Below are 12,147 nucleotides of genomic sequence, written 5' to 3'. Positions count from 1 at the left end.
GAGGGAACAGCGCGTCAGTGATAAAGAGCGGTGGGTGCAACCGAATCGTCGCACAACTTGTCGACAGTCTTGCCTTTCTCCTCGATACAAAGGGATGGCTTTCCGCAGCCTTGATCTACTCATTAAACTTTTTTTATTCGTCGTAGAATCACAGCCATGCGCTGTAGAGAACTCGTTCGAAACCTTGTTATCGAGGTAGCTCCATCACCAGTGCGCATTATTCGTTGGGTGGATAAGAAGAAAGCGACCCAGAGTGAATGCTGATAGTGAAAATTTCAACCCCACCGTTGATTGACCACAGCGTCGGTTTACGCAATGCATTCCCCACAAAATAGCCGAGCCGCTTTTTCGCCCACGAAATCACTGAGTTTCTGAAGTATTCGCCTTCTCAAACGCCATCTCAAACGACGTTTTGAACGTCGGCTGGGAGCTTGCAGCCTTCTCCATATCCGCAGTGAAATCAGTCCTGCTATCATCTGCGTCTTCGGAATACTCCTTGAGTGACATGGAAATACGATTCCTCTTACGATCTGTGGCCAACACACGGACCTTCACGTTCTGTCCAACTGATAGAACATCGGAGACATTGTTGACACGATTTTGGCTGATTTCAGAAATATGAATCAAACCCTCTGTCGGTGCAGATTGAAGCGGCTGGCCGTCGGCATTCATAAACTGGCAAAAGGCGCCAAAGTCGGTTACTGACGTAACCTTCGCGTCAACATACTCCGTCTGGTCGAACTTAAACTGGTCCCACTTCTCCTTCTGATCCTCCCTCCTGCCCTTTCCTCTCCCTTCGCCACCGCCCGATCGCCTTTCCTCCATCTCCTGAGCCGTCTTCATGGTGAGCGAAAAGTTGCCCTTGACCGTATCGACCCCCATAACCCGAACGGTGACCTTATCCCCGACATTGACGATATCCGTCACCTTCTCTACAAAGCCAGCCGCCAGTTGCGACACATGAAGCAAGCCATCTGTTGGCGTGCCCATATCTCCAACAAAGGCACCATAATCAGTGACGCTCTTAACCACACCCTCCAGCTCCTGCCCCACGACAATGTCCTCCAACGGCAGGGTAACCTCCTTCTTCCGCGAGCGGCGACGCTTCCTCTTCTTCTGGTCTTCGGCATCGGCATCCTCTGCCCTATGCGTAGCATCGCCCGCACTCTCGGCAGCAGCCTCGACACCATCAGCACTTGGCTGTGCAGGCGCCTCGGCGACGACTTCCGCTGCAGGTTCCTCGCTCGCTTGGGGCGTTGCGGTCTCGGCGGGGGCATCCTCTGCGGGGGCAACCTCTGCGGGGGCATCCTCGGCGGGGGCACTCTCGGCGGGGGCACTCTCGGCGGGGGCATCCTCGGCGGGGGCGGCCGCCTCCTCGGCTGGCGCGGGCGTGCAGGCGAAGATGCGGGCGGGGAGGTAGGGACGCGTCGGGAGGCACGGGGACGTGGCGACGCGCGTGCCGCACAGCCAGGGGCGAGTCGTGAGGACTGCGCGCGGGGAGGCCGCGGCAAGGACAAAGGCAGGGGCGTTCATGGTGCGATCGGGAGGAGGGTGTCGGGGAATTGTCGGTGGAGAGGAGGAAGTGTTAGTGGCGAGAGGAGTAGGGACGGCAGAGAATGTGTATCTCCCGACCGATGTCCCGCCGAGGCGGTGGTGCTGTTGTGTACGACTTGATCTCGGCTCGTTGGCCACTGTAATTAAAGGACTGACAGACCCCACTTGGGGGCTTTCTCGGTTCAATAGGTTTGCAGTGCACACGGCAAGAAGATGCGTGCACTGTACCCTCAGGGTGCTGCAGTACAAGCTATCCACGGTACACGTATCGTCCAGGATCTGTACAAGGAAAGACGCCGGCTCGTGCCTGATCGAGCCAACATCAAAGGGTGTTGAAAGCATGCTACAAAACACGCAACAGCACGACTCGAGCATGAAGGAGTGGCAGGAAGGTGCTGTATTCATTTGCAAACGATGGACGGAACCCAATCATGGAAAGAGGCAAAAGCAAGACACCATCTCACAAGACTAGTGTCGCGCGCGCATGCGTCTTCGTCGCCCACTACCAGTCTGAAACAAAAAAGGGCTCGTACCTCGTACCTATTTATTACAACCGATAACAAATATAATAAGCATTTCCACTCCCTACACATACAATTCTTTCTTCACGACACTGTCGCAAACCTTCCATCTACACTGCTGTCAAGCCTTGCCTTCTTCATCGCCGGCCCGGAATCCTGCTCCTGTCCCTGCTCCTCAACATCCTGTTCCGCATCCACGGGTTCCTCAGCATGCTCTTGTTGACCCGCCACTAGATTCACATCCTGGTCCGTGTCCTGCACACCCTCCTGCCTGACCTCCTGCTCCGACGGGACGGTGTGGATGACATTCTGTGCGGCGGCCGCCTCCGTCGCCGCCACTACCGCCGCCGCCGCCGCCGCATGAGCCGCCGCCTCCGCCGCGACAGCCTCCTGCATCTCGACCACGGCCCCCCCTCCCGGCGCAAGCAGCTCCGCGTCGTACACTGCATCTGCCGCCCGTCTTCCCCCCTCCTTGGTCAAAAGCTTCTCGATACGCAACAGTGCCCGACCGTGCGCGTCGACCACCGCCCTGAGATCCGACAACGCGTGCATGACGGCCGCATGGTCCATCCCGCTCCGTGAGCGGCGCGTGGGCGTGTGAGACGCGAATGACACGGGCGGCACGGTTGACGTGCCCGCAGACGCTGACGCTGCGGCATGTGCAGCGGCGGCAGCTACGGCGTGCGAGACGCCGCTGTCGTCGAGACGGACGGCTTCTCCGCTGGGGTTGAGCGCTGTGATAGGGATCGGCTCGTCGCCAACGACGGCTTCGACTTCTTTGAAAAACGCGCAGATGCGCGGGAGCGTTGGCGGGGCGGCGTTCTTGATGCCCTGGCGCGACTCCTTGTAGGCGGCGAGGATGTTCTTCCAGCGCACGGCGCATTGGGCTGGGGTGCGGGTGTGGCCGAAATGGTTTTTGAGCTTGTCGGATAGCTCGACCCAGAGCGAGCGGTTGCGCTTCATGGCGTCGAACTTGGCTTTCATCTCTTCGCGCAGGGCGATGAGGGAGCGGGTTTCGGCACTCGTCCACGGCTTGCGGTCTGTCGGGCCCATGATGTATACCATCGCGGGGCCCGAAGGGGGGCGGCGCCGGTGTGGCGGTGGGAGGGGGGGGGGGGGGAGGGGAGGGGGAGCGATGTGGGGGGGGTGTGAGCAAGGTTAAGGGCAGCAATCCGTTTGGGATTTGTTAACGCAGTCTGTATCCGGATGGTGATGACGCTCACAGCGATCTGGTTTGGTTTGCACCGAAGCTGCAGTCGAGAGGCGCACGCGGAGAAGAAAAAGCCAACCACACAACGGGCCCCCGGCATGCAAGTGTCGCCATGAGCTCTTTCCAAAATCTAAATATATTGACGAAAGTCTCCTAAATATTTCAAAATGTCTTCACTTCATCATCTGCATGCGCAAGTCGGGAGCAACCCTTTTCTGTCGCAAGGGATGGGGGAATCGTGTAAATGTATGTGCAACAACTTGACAACATCCCTGCCCGTCCCCGCCATCCTTCAAATTTTCTCCTCTTGCAGAACCTCCCATGAAGCTTCGCACCTCGCAGCACACAGCATCCCCCACGCTTAAAATTCTTCAAGTCATCATTGTTGTGCTTTTATCATATATAGTCATTGTTAAAAATTGCGCCTTGCATTCTTTGCATGCTTAATTAGTGGTCTAGTCTGAGCTTCTGGTGGTAGAGCCGAGTCAATCGCCTCATACGCACAATCTTGCAACTCGTGAACGGACCGGTTTGCCGTATCAAGTGGTGGATGAACGACGAGTGATATTGGTTTCGTCGGGTATCTTAGAGGCACCCACGCATGCGCCGGCATAACTTCCCTCGTCCCCAGTATCGTCACGGGCACAATTGGTGCATTCTGTTTCTTGGCTGCGCGAAACCCGCCGGACTGAAACTTTCTCATCTTGCCCGACGCGCTGCGGGTGCCCTCCGGGAAGATGACGAGCGAGAGGCCATTCTTCACAACGGCCACCATCTTACGGTACGCCTCCATCTGTCCGCGTCGGTTCATGCGTCGCAGGGCGATGTTGCCCGCCATTTCCATCGCCCAGCCCACGATGGGCAGCTTGAAGATCTCTGCCTTGGACACGTACTTGATACGGCGGCGCAGGTAGGCAAACGAGAAGATGTCCAGGTAGGACGAGTGGTTGGCGACGTACACGACGGGCGTGCCCTTTGGCGGGAGGTTGTGGGCATTGACGATGTTCGGGTGCACGAGCACGCTGCCGAAGGAGCACTTCATCCAGGCCATGGCGATGAAGTCGTGAAACCGGCGCGTGGCCTTGTCCCGCCACATGACAAACGGGTGCGCGAGGGCCATGGGGATGAAGAGGATAATGGACCAGAAGTAGGTTATCGCCAGGAACAGTACGCCGACCAGGGCCAGCTTCTGGGTCTTCTCCGGCGCGGCGGCGGCGGAGGCGGCAGCAGAAGCGTCACCCACATCCGTCGGAAGGCTCTGCGACGGATGGTGGCCGTCCGCGCCCGTGGCGGTCGCGCGCACTCGCAGCAGGCGCGAGCGGAAATTGGAGACGCAAGAAATTCGAGGACGGGCCGACGGTCGCGGTGCGGTGCTCGTGAAGGCCGAATAGGTGAGCCTGGATGACGGTGTTGGAGGCGTAGGGGAGACGAAGGCGAACATGGTTGGGGCGGCGGGCACGGTGGGGATCGCGGGGGAAGGGGGTGGGCGACGGGGGTGACACGATGCCGAACGCAGGGGGGGGGGGGGGGGGGGGCGCGCTCGGCTGGGCCCTTGTTTGTGAGACGTAGGTGATGGAGCGGGGTGGGGCGGAGACGGATGATCTCGGGGTTGCGTGGTAGGGGTTGGGAAAGTTGAAGAGGCTCTGCATGAAGCGTTTTGGTGGGCACAAAGGTTACGCCTCGAGCTCAAAGGCGGAATGAGAGGAATTTGGTCAAGTTTGGTCGAAAATGTGGGTAAAAGTTGAATTTGTTGAGCAAGGAGGAAGTAATTGTGTGCAGTGTATGCCGGCAATGAACTGCGCCAAGAGTAATTGTTTCCATTACTAATTGATGTGGAGTGGGCACATGCTGCTCCCGTTGTCGAGAGATGCCTGAACAAGACAGGCATGAAGAAGGACACGGAACAGAGGCTTGAAAAGCAGTTCCGTGTTCAAAAGCACTTGTGGCATGTTAAGCGGACCGGCAATGCATGCATGCCCCAAATGCTTGCGAATAAATTGTGTTCATACCGTAGTGGGGCCAAACACAATGATCCCCTACGTCCGCAGGTTTAGGCTGTCCTGTAGGATTTGGGCAACTCTTACCGACAAGCGTGAAATGCAGGAAAATCATCTATGGCCCACGTGAAGTGAGCGGAGCGGGTGACGGAGGAGAGAAGTGAGGAATCGGGGAGATGGGGGGTCCCGCAAAGTGCTCCGTTCGGGCCTGTGACAGAAAAAAATTACCGAAAATTAAGGGGAGGAAACCAGCGGAAATGCAGAGAAATACGAAATGGTAAGGCGGGCGCGGCGTCACAGGAGGGAGTGGGGGGGGGCGGGGGCCGGGCGGATGGGGTGTGGGGCGGGTTTGGGCGGGTCGTGTCGGTGGGCGCGGTTTTCGCGAAACGCCCAAAAAAAAAAAAAAAGGCGGAGGCCACGAGGTGCGCTGCGTCCGCCGGCAGTCGCGAACCCGTGGTGTGACCGAGTCACGGGCGATCACCGCAAAGTTACGTCACCAGTTGTGTACCTCAACAACTTCCGCACCCCCTTTTCCTCCTCCATGAAGCGGTCCGCCGCCACCTCCGTCGATGCCGCAGTCCTCGGCGAGACCACCGCTGACCGCAAGCGTCGTCTCGCTCGGGAACGTCAACGCAGACATAGGCAAAAGCTCAGAAGGGAACACCCGTCAGATCCCGCTACCACTCCAGTCCCCCGACCCCCGCCTATCCCAAGGGTCGTCCAGCCCCCCGCCAAGACCGACCGAAGACCCCCACAACACCCGCACCCTCAGCCCCAATCCGTTCGCAGGTCCAACAGACTCCCGCAACCCTCAAATCCTCCACATGCCCATCAGGAACCTTCACACGTCGACCCGGCCAACCATGCCAACTTTCGCAGGGCTATAGAGCTTGCTCGAGCTCAAGCCAGAGTCCAAGCCCAACATGTCCACCAGCACCCTCAGCAACAACAAGCTCCGTCTGTACACCAGACTCCTGAAGATGCAGTCGCGGCCGCCAGGTTGAAATCCTCCCAAAAGGAACGAGCTGCGCCGGATCCAACCACCTTGCAACATCGCCAATTACACACTCAACAGAGTCAGGTCAGAGCAGCACAACAACAGCAAGATACCCCTTCTGCAGGCCCACGCCATCGCCACCTCCAGACCCACACCGGTGACCAGCAGAGGCAGCATCTTCAGCTCAAGCAGCGCCAGCAGCAGCAGCACCAAGGACAGCAGCAACAGACTCCGAAGCATCCACAACAACCGCAGCAGCAACAGCAACAGCGCCAAAGTCAGCAACAGCAGCAGCAGCAGCAGCAGCGCGCTCAGCGACAGCATCAACAGCAACTGCACCAACTCCACCGAGAACAGCAGCGCCAACAGCAACAGCAAAGGCAGTACAGCGACAACCTTTTCACCCAGGCACAAGCTCAACCAACTTTCGGGTCCGCCTCCGGCTTCACAGCCGGCACGCAACCGCTTAACGCCTCGCAAGCAAACGCCCAAGCGACACTCCATGGCGAACAACAGGCCTTCAGCTTTTCTTCTCAAGGCTTTTCTACCAGAACCGCTAACGTCAACCCCGTAGCTTCGCCAACTCGTTTTGTGGCAGATGCGCAACGACAATACTTCCAGCAGCAGAATGTCCCTCTACGCTCCACAGCATATCAAGGGCTTGGTTCCCAGATCCAGCAACGGTCGGAGCAACGAGCGTCTGTGCTCGATGACCCTGCCGATGCAGCCGCCGCCGCCGCTGGGCTCACTGCACTACCGGATGCCGTGAATCGAATGCACACAGCGGAAGCATCGCCAGTGAAGAGCACACCTGCCGGAGTCCTTGGATTACCAAACGCCCAAGGGGCACGGTACCCGGCGGCAATAGGTGCGAATACGACAGCTAATTTACAGCATACCCAGCCCGGGCAGCTGCCGGCACAAAGCCAGCAGCAGCAGCATCAAGGCCAGGCACCGCATGCATCTGTTGCGGGGGACTCACTTTCTCGAAATCCGAATGAGTCAGCAGAGGATCGCAAGCGAAGATTGGCGCGAGACCGACAGCGTCGCAGGCGACAGCGGCTGAAAGGGGAACGCGAGGGGAAAACAGAAGCAGATTCGTCGCCGCGTTCTAGTGACCCAAATAGCAGGTTGTTGGCTGGTGGAGGTACTATACCAGCGTCATCTGTGGGAATGGGTGGGCATGCCATGCAAGCTCATGGACAAGGACAAATCCAAGGCTCTGGAGTAGCTGCACATTTTGAACCAGGTTCGCTAGGACCAAACGCTGGAATGCAGTCAGGTTTGCAACAACTCCATGTACCAGGGGTTGCAGGAGGCCAGGAGGATCTCGTAAATGGAGCGAGCCGAGGAGGATTCAGTGCGCATACATTGGGGGTTGGTGGAGTGAGTGGATCACTCGGTTCAGGCGCGGTGGTAGGGAACGTGGACAGGATCGGTGGGAATGATGGCGAGGTTAAGGAGGTGCCTGTGCCGTTTGAAACTGCCGAAGACCGGAAACGAAGACTCGCGAGAGATCGTCAGAGGAAGCGACGAAGCCGGCTCAAGGAACAGAAGAAGAAGACTATTGAGCCCGATGGAAAGAGTCCAACGTCGTCTCAAACGCTAAAAAATGCGCGGGACAACACTGGCGGGCGATTAGTGGAAAACGCAGAACAGCGACTCCCTCCAGAACTCGATCGACGGGCGATGGGACAGGATGGTACAGGGGATGCCGCACGAATACCGCTTGGTGCGCCTGGCTCGGCAGTTTTCGGAGGTCGACCGGATGTGGGCCAATCTCTTGGATTTGGGGACCAAGGGCGAGGTCTGCGGGGGAATTCATCCATGGCGGATGGGACAGGGCTCAATTTTGGGACGGGAAATCACGCGCTGAATTTGCAAATGCCGGTTGGAAATATTGGAAGCGGCGTCCATTCCCATCCGCTCATGGATTGGAGTCAAGGTTTCGATTCTGAAAACTCGGCTCGATTCGCTGTCGACAGCGCCGTCCTAGCTTTCCGGTCGCATCTCAGTAATTTGAGCCCAAATGGACGCACCTATGTGTTGCAACAAGGTTTAATGATCTTGTCAAGCTCCGAAGAAGCCGGTCGCATATTCTGAACAACTCTCTTTATCTATGTAAACCATCTGCAAAACATGCACATCCTCATCGTCCCACTCTTGAACTCCACAAGCAAGCAGTTCAAAGTAGGACAAGCGAAATAGGCGCTCACACATATTTGGTGTGCCCTACTTTGAACTTCGACAAGCGAAAAAAGCACTCACACTTATTTCGCGTATCCTACTTTGACCCTTCCACAAACCAGATAGGCGTTCACACCTATCTGGCGTGTCCTACGTTGAACTGCCTTGAGTCCAAGGACCTCACTGTCGCGGGCTCTGTCCGTGTAGAGCTCGACACACCGCGTTCGGTTTGGGCCTTACCATCTCCATCCGTCGCGTTTCTCTTATTTTGTGAAGCACCACTCGATGCACTGGTCACGTTCCAGAGCTCTCGCAGAGCTGCATAATACGGTTTGGCATGTGCTTCAAATCCGTGCTACTCCACACCACCAGACTTAACCTTCACAACAAAACCTGAATCCTGAGACTGAAAAAACTGGGTCTCTTTGATCTTTGAAATTACACACCAATTACACCGAGACTTGGTCAATTAATTATGCCACCCACCGTTAGTGGCATCTGAATCCACATTCATCAAGTAATTACCTCATCTCTGACAAACCTTCCAGTTAAACCGCTCTCGCTGTACGTCGGAGGCCGCCACGCCAAACGGGCGTCTAACAAAGTCTCTGAGTCCTCGAACCTCTTCCCACAACGTCAAGCCCATCCTACGCAACTGAAGAGCTACGTGTGGAGCTGTGCTTGAAAAAGCACTTCAGGGAGCCGTTTCCAGTGTGCACATCTGTTTCGTATATCCAAAGACCCGTCGTCACCACCACAAAACAACATGTCGGACCTCAATGATTTCTTCGCGAAGAAGGACCGCAAAAAGAAAAAAGCGGGCGCACGCTCATCTGCTGGAGTGGTGCAGCGCAAAGAGCAAGAGCCTGAGACTGAACCCAGTATAGCAGAGCCTTCCCCCAAACAGCAGGATGATGGCTGGATTGAGATCGAGGATCCGAAGGGTGCCAAAGTCAACACTGGCGGACGGACAGTCGTCGAGTTCAAGAGGTGCGCGGCATTTATCCATTCCCTAACATCACCGTCAAAAACACCTCGAGTCAATTGCAATGCGATCCGCTAATACCAAATGTGTTTCATGCGATCCGAATCCACAGGGGCGTCGAGGAAAACGACAATCAGATTGACGGAAATGAGCCAACTGAAAAGTTTACAGGATGGATCAAGGAATCATCGGAACCTACAGGTAAGTTTCATCCTGCGCTTGGACACGATTCATTCGCGTGGCAACCTATACTGCCATGATTTAAGAAACTGACTCTGTATTTCTACGTGATGCTCGTTCCACCAGCTGAAGAAGCCGAAGAGACAGCGGCACCTGCTGCGGCAATCCCCAGTAGCGCATTCCCTTCCCTCGCGGATACAACGGATGCCCCAGAAGTTCCACTGTCCCATGGGAAGTCCTTCAGTTCCACAACAACATCTGGTCTTTCTTCGACGAGACGGCCGAGATTTTTCAATTCCAATGCTAGCAAAATTCGTCAGAAGCTTGAAGAAGACCGAAGTACCGCCCCTGACAAGAAGTAGACCAGCAACGGCACATAGCAGTGTCTCTAAGATGTTTTTGAATGTGCAGGAAAAAAGACGCATGTCTATCCCCTCCCCACAACAGGTCCTTTTCCACTACTTCCGGGATATGCAATTTAGCTCGTCTTGGCTCCTGGTTCTACTCGAAGCTAAAGGTGATGCCCGCCTAGTAGGATCTTTTCCGACGCTCCCTGCTCACATGGATTGATTCTAAAGCTTTTCTCCAGTTTGCATTGTGTGATCGGAAGGCTCTGAAGGCAGTCCTGTCTGAGACCTTGCCCCGTGTAGCAATTTGCCTTACAATCCAGCAAATACGATTGGTTGTCTCCTCAGACGTCTTCTCTTCACTCCTCTGCAACGATAATCCCGGGTGTGCCTCCCCGTTCCGCATTGCAGTAGTCGTTGCCTGGGCCGTCTCCCCGTCTGTAGTCCTGTCGTAAATTTCCGCCGTTGAGCCTTCAATGCGAGATTGTACTACGCCTGTTTCCGCTGACTGCCCGTCTGGTCTCGATGTTGAATTTGGAGGCAGGGGCTCTTCCGCAGTATCATCACGTCTTTCATCTGGCTCACTGCCCCCTTTCTTTGACGACAACTTCTGTTCGTTGTTTTGAGTCGGTGATGAGCCGTCTGGCTTTTCGGCTGTAACCCTCGGCGCGCTGTCAGATGAAATTTCCTGCGCTGACCGATTCGGTGATATGCATGTAGAGCCGGAATGACGCAGCTTCCGTTTCTTAGGGGGAGTTGGCTTCTCCGCCATACTCCCCATGGTAACGTCCGCTGTTTTTGAGCGATTTGAATCTTGTTCCTTGCCTGGGTCCGCCTTCCGTCTGTTATTCCTGCTTCCATGCGACTTTTTAAGTGATAGCAATCGACTCAAACAGTCCTGTGCACTCTGTGTCACTGGTAAGAATCCAGTGGTCTTCAACAAATCCCAACATTCTATTGACTCTGCAGATGAAACATCTCCCCCATTTTTTCTTAAGTCCGCTACCGCATCCTGGTACAAACCTAAAAGCGTCTTGTCCTGTTCCGCAGTCCAGCGCTGGCTGCGTTTAATCCTCGAGCTCTTCTTGAAGTTGTCCGGCCCCAGAATGCCGTTGTGTCGGAGCTCCGTTTGTCCAAGGGGGAGGTCGGCTGCGTCTTGTCTCGGAGTGCGGCACAATTGGCCCCCATCTTCGCCTAGAATGACTTCCTCCCCCGGCTTCTCAGAGACTTGGTTCCCTAAAGGAACAGACATACCCGCTGCTAGATTTGGTGCTGCGCCGTTTGTCGAAATCTGCCCAGCACCAAGAGTGCCACTCTTTTCTATCCTCTCTACGGCATCCCCAGGTACACGAGAATTGCTTCTCCGTCTATTATAAAAAGTTTTCGGTCCGGAATTCTTTACCGGGATGAGACGAAACTCTTCCATGTCGAGCAGTTTGTTACGTTGAATGCAAGCCTCAATGTAGTCCACCGAATACGCCGTGCGGCCATCCGGCCTCGCCTTAGCAAGAGGGTCGACAAGTGGGATTATAGCTGAGCCCTCCTCGCCGGAATGCGTGACGACCTCACCGCCGTGCGCCTTGATTAACTTGGTCGTCGCATATTTGCCAGCCTTATTCAAACTGACGTAGAAAGTGAGCGGTCGTTTGACGGTAAGCGTCCCTGTTTTCAGCTCCCGCACGAACAAAGATGAAGACGGAGAAGACATGTTTCGTTTGGGCGAGTGCGACTAGGAATAAGTTTCGGCCTGCGCCGGAGACCTCTGCAGGTGTATTGCGCGAATTGGCGGACCTTCAGAAGGAAACCAAGAGTGGGTATGCAATTTGCTTGGAGGGCGCTCGCTCTGTGAGAGCTGCCGCAGTGCCAAACGCTAGGTGTAGTTGCATAGGACAAGGACTTGAGTGTCGGCAACGACGGCTCCAAACGAAATGTAGTTGATAATGGTTTTCCCGCCAATCTCCGTGCTTGATTTTATGTTTCTCCTACACATTTTTGGATGCGGATCTCCTCGTACACGTTGTATACGCGGGTGAAGCTGGCACGGGAAATAGCGAGTGGCCGTTGAACACTTGGCGTCAACCGAGCTTCACCGTCTCGCTCTGCCTGTCGCCACCTCGGCTACTTAGCCCGGTGCTCATAAAGTGACATTTTTATTTCACTTTTATGAAG

General features: G+C 55.7%; 6 protein-coding genes; 2 read left to right on the top strand and 4 right to left on the bottom strand.

Moving 5' to 3' along the window:
* Window positions 1–119: 119 nt before the first annotated feature.
* CHC_T00008106001 (hypothetical protein) lies at window positions 120–1,533 on the bottom strand. XM_005712037.1 is given in 2 exon segments: window positions 120–360; window positions 361–1,533. 1 exon segment carries the CDS (start codon window positions 1,531–1,533, stop codon window positions 361–363), a length of 1,173 nt encoding a protein of 390 aa, XP_005712094.1. The 3' UTR covers window positions 120–360.
* A 532-nt stretch (window positions 1,534–2,065) lies between these two features.
* Window positions 2,066–2,471, bottom strand: CHC_T00008105001 (hypothetical protein). XM_005712036.1 is given in 2 exon segments: window positions 2,066–2,159; window positions 2,160–2,471. The coding sequence occupies 1 exon segment, from the start codon at window positions 2,469–2,471 to the stop codon at window positions 2,160–2,162; it is 312 nt and encodes a 103-aa protein (XP_005712093.1). The 3' UTR covers window positions 2,066–2,159.
* Window positions 2,472–3,697: 1,226 nt separating this feature from the next.
* On the bottom strand, window positions 3,698–4,405 carry CHC_T00009396001 (1-acyl-sn-glycerol-3-phosphate acyltransferase). Its single transcript, XM_005712035.1, has one exon. It carries the CDS (start codon window positions 4,403–4,405, stop codon window positions 3,698–3,700), a length of 708 nt encoding a protein of 235 aa, XP_005712092.1.
* Window positions 4,406–5,823: 1,418 nt separating this feature from the next.
* On the top strand, window positions 5,824–8,434 carry CHC_T00008104001 (hypothetical protein). XM_005712034.1 is given in 2 exon segments: window positions 5,824–8,382; window positions 8,383–8,434. The coding sequence occupies 1 exon segment, from the start codon at window positions 5,824–5,826 to the stop codon at window positions 8,380–8,382; it is 2,559 nt and encodes an 852-aa protein (XP_005712091.1). The 3' UTR covers window positions 8,383–8,434.
* A 599-nt stretch (window positions 8,435–9,033) lies between these two features.
* CHC_T00008103001 (hypothetical protein) lies at window positions 9,034–9,993 on the top strand. XM_005712033.1 is given in 4 exon segments: window positions 9,034–9,232; window positions 9,233–9,456; window positions 9,564–9,652; window positions 9,758–9,993. 3 exon segments carry the CDS (start codon window positions 9,233–9,235, stop codon window positions 9,991–9,993), a joined length of 549 nt encoding a protein of 182 aa, XP_005712090.1. The 5' UTR covers window positions 9,034–9,232.
* A 25-nt stretch (window positions 9,994–10,018) lies between these two features.
* CHC_T00008102001 (hypothetical protein) lies at window positions 10,019–11,404 on the bottom strand. XM_005712032.1 is given in 2 exon segments: window positions 10,019–10,159; window positions 10,160–11,404. 1 exon segment carries the CDS (start codon window positions 11,402–11,404, stop codon window positions 10,160–10,162), a length of 1,245 nt encoding a protein of 414 aa, XP_005712089.1. The 3' UTR covers window positions 10,019–10,159.
* Between the last annotated feature and the right edge of the window lie 743 nt (window positions 11,405–12,147).

This window comes from Chondrus crispus, genomic scaffold (assembly GCF_000350225.1).
Source record: "Chondrus crispus Stackhouse genomic scaffold, scaffold_94, whole genome shotgun sequence".
In the NCBI taxonomy this organism is placed as follows: domain Eukaryota; phylum Rhodophyta; class Florideophyceae; order Gigartinales; family Gigartinaceae; genus Chondrus; species Chondrus crispus.
This window is presented reverse-complemented; position numbering and strand designations above follow the sequence as displayed.

Coding starts and splice junctions, on each gene's coding strand:
- CHC_T00008106001 (XM_005712037.1), bottom strand. CDS start 1,533: ATGAACGCCCCTGCCTTTGTCCTTGCCGCGGCCTCCCCGCGCGCAGTC.
- CHC_T00008102001 (XM_005712032.1), bottom strand. CDS start 11,404: ATGGAAGAGTTTCGTCTCATCCCGGTAAAGAATTCCGGACCGAAAACT.
- CHC_T00008105001 (XM_005712036.1), bottom strand. CDS start 2,471: ATGCAGGAGGCTGTCGCGGCGGAGGCGGCGGCTCATGCGGCGGCGGCG.
- CHC_T00009396001 (XM_005712035.1), bottom strand. CDS start 4,405: ATGGCCCTCGCGCACCCGTTTGTCATGTGGCGGGACAAGGCCACGCGC.
- CHC_T00008104001 (XM_005712034.1), top strand. CDS start 5,824: ATGAAGCGGTCCGCCGCCACCTCCGTCGATGCCGCAGTCCTCGGCGAG.
- CHC_T00008103001 (XM_005712033.1), top strand. CDS start 9,233: ATGTCGGACCTCAATGATTTCTTCGCGAAGAAGGACCGCAAAAAGAAA. Junction 9,457..9,563: donor ACAGTCGTCGAGTTCAAGAG/GTGCGCGGCATT, acceptor CCGAATCCACAG/GGGCGTCGAGGAAAACGACA. Junction 9,653..9,757: donor GGAATCATCGGAACCTACAG/GTAAGTTTCATC, acceptor TCGTTCCACCAG/CTGAAGAAGCCGAAGAGACA.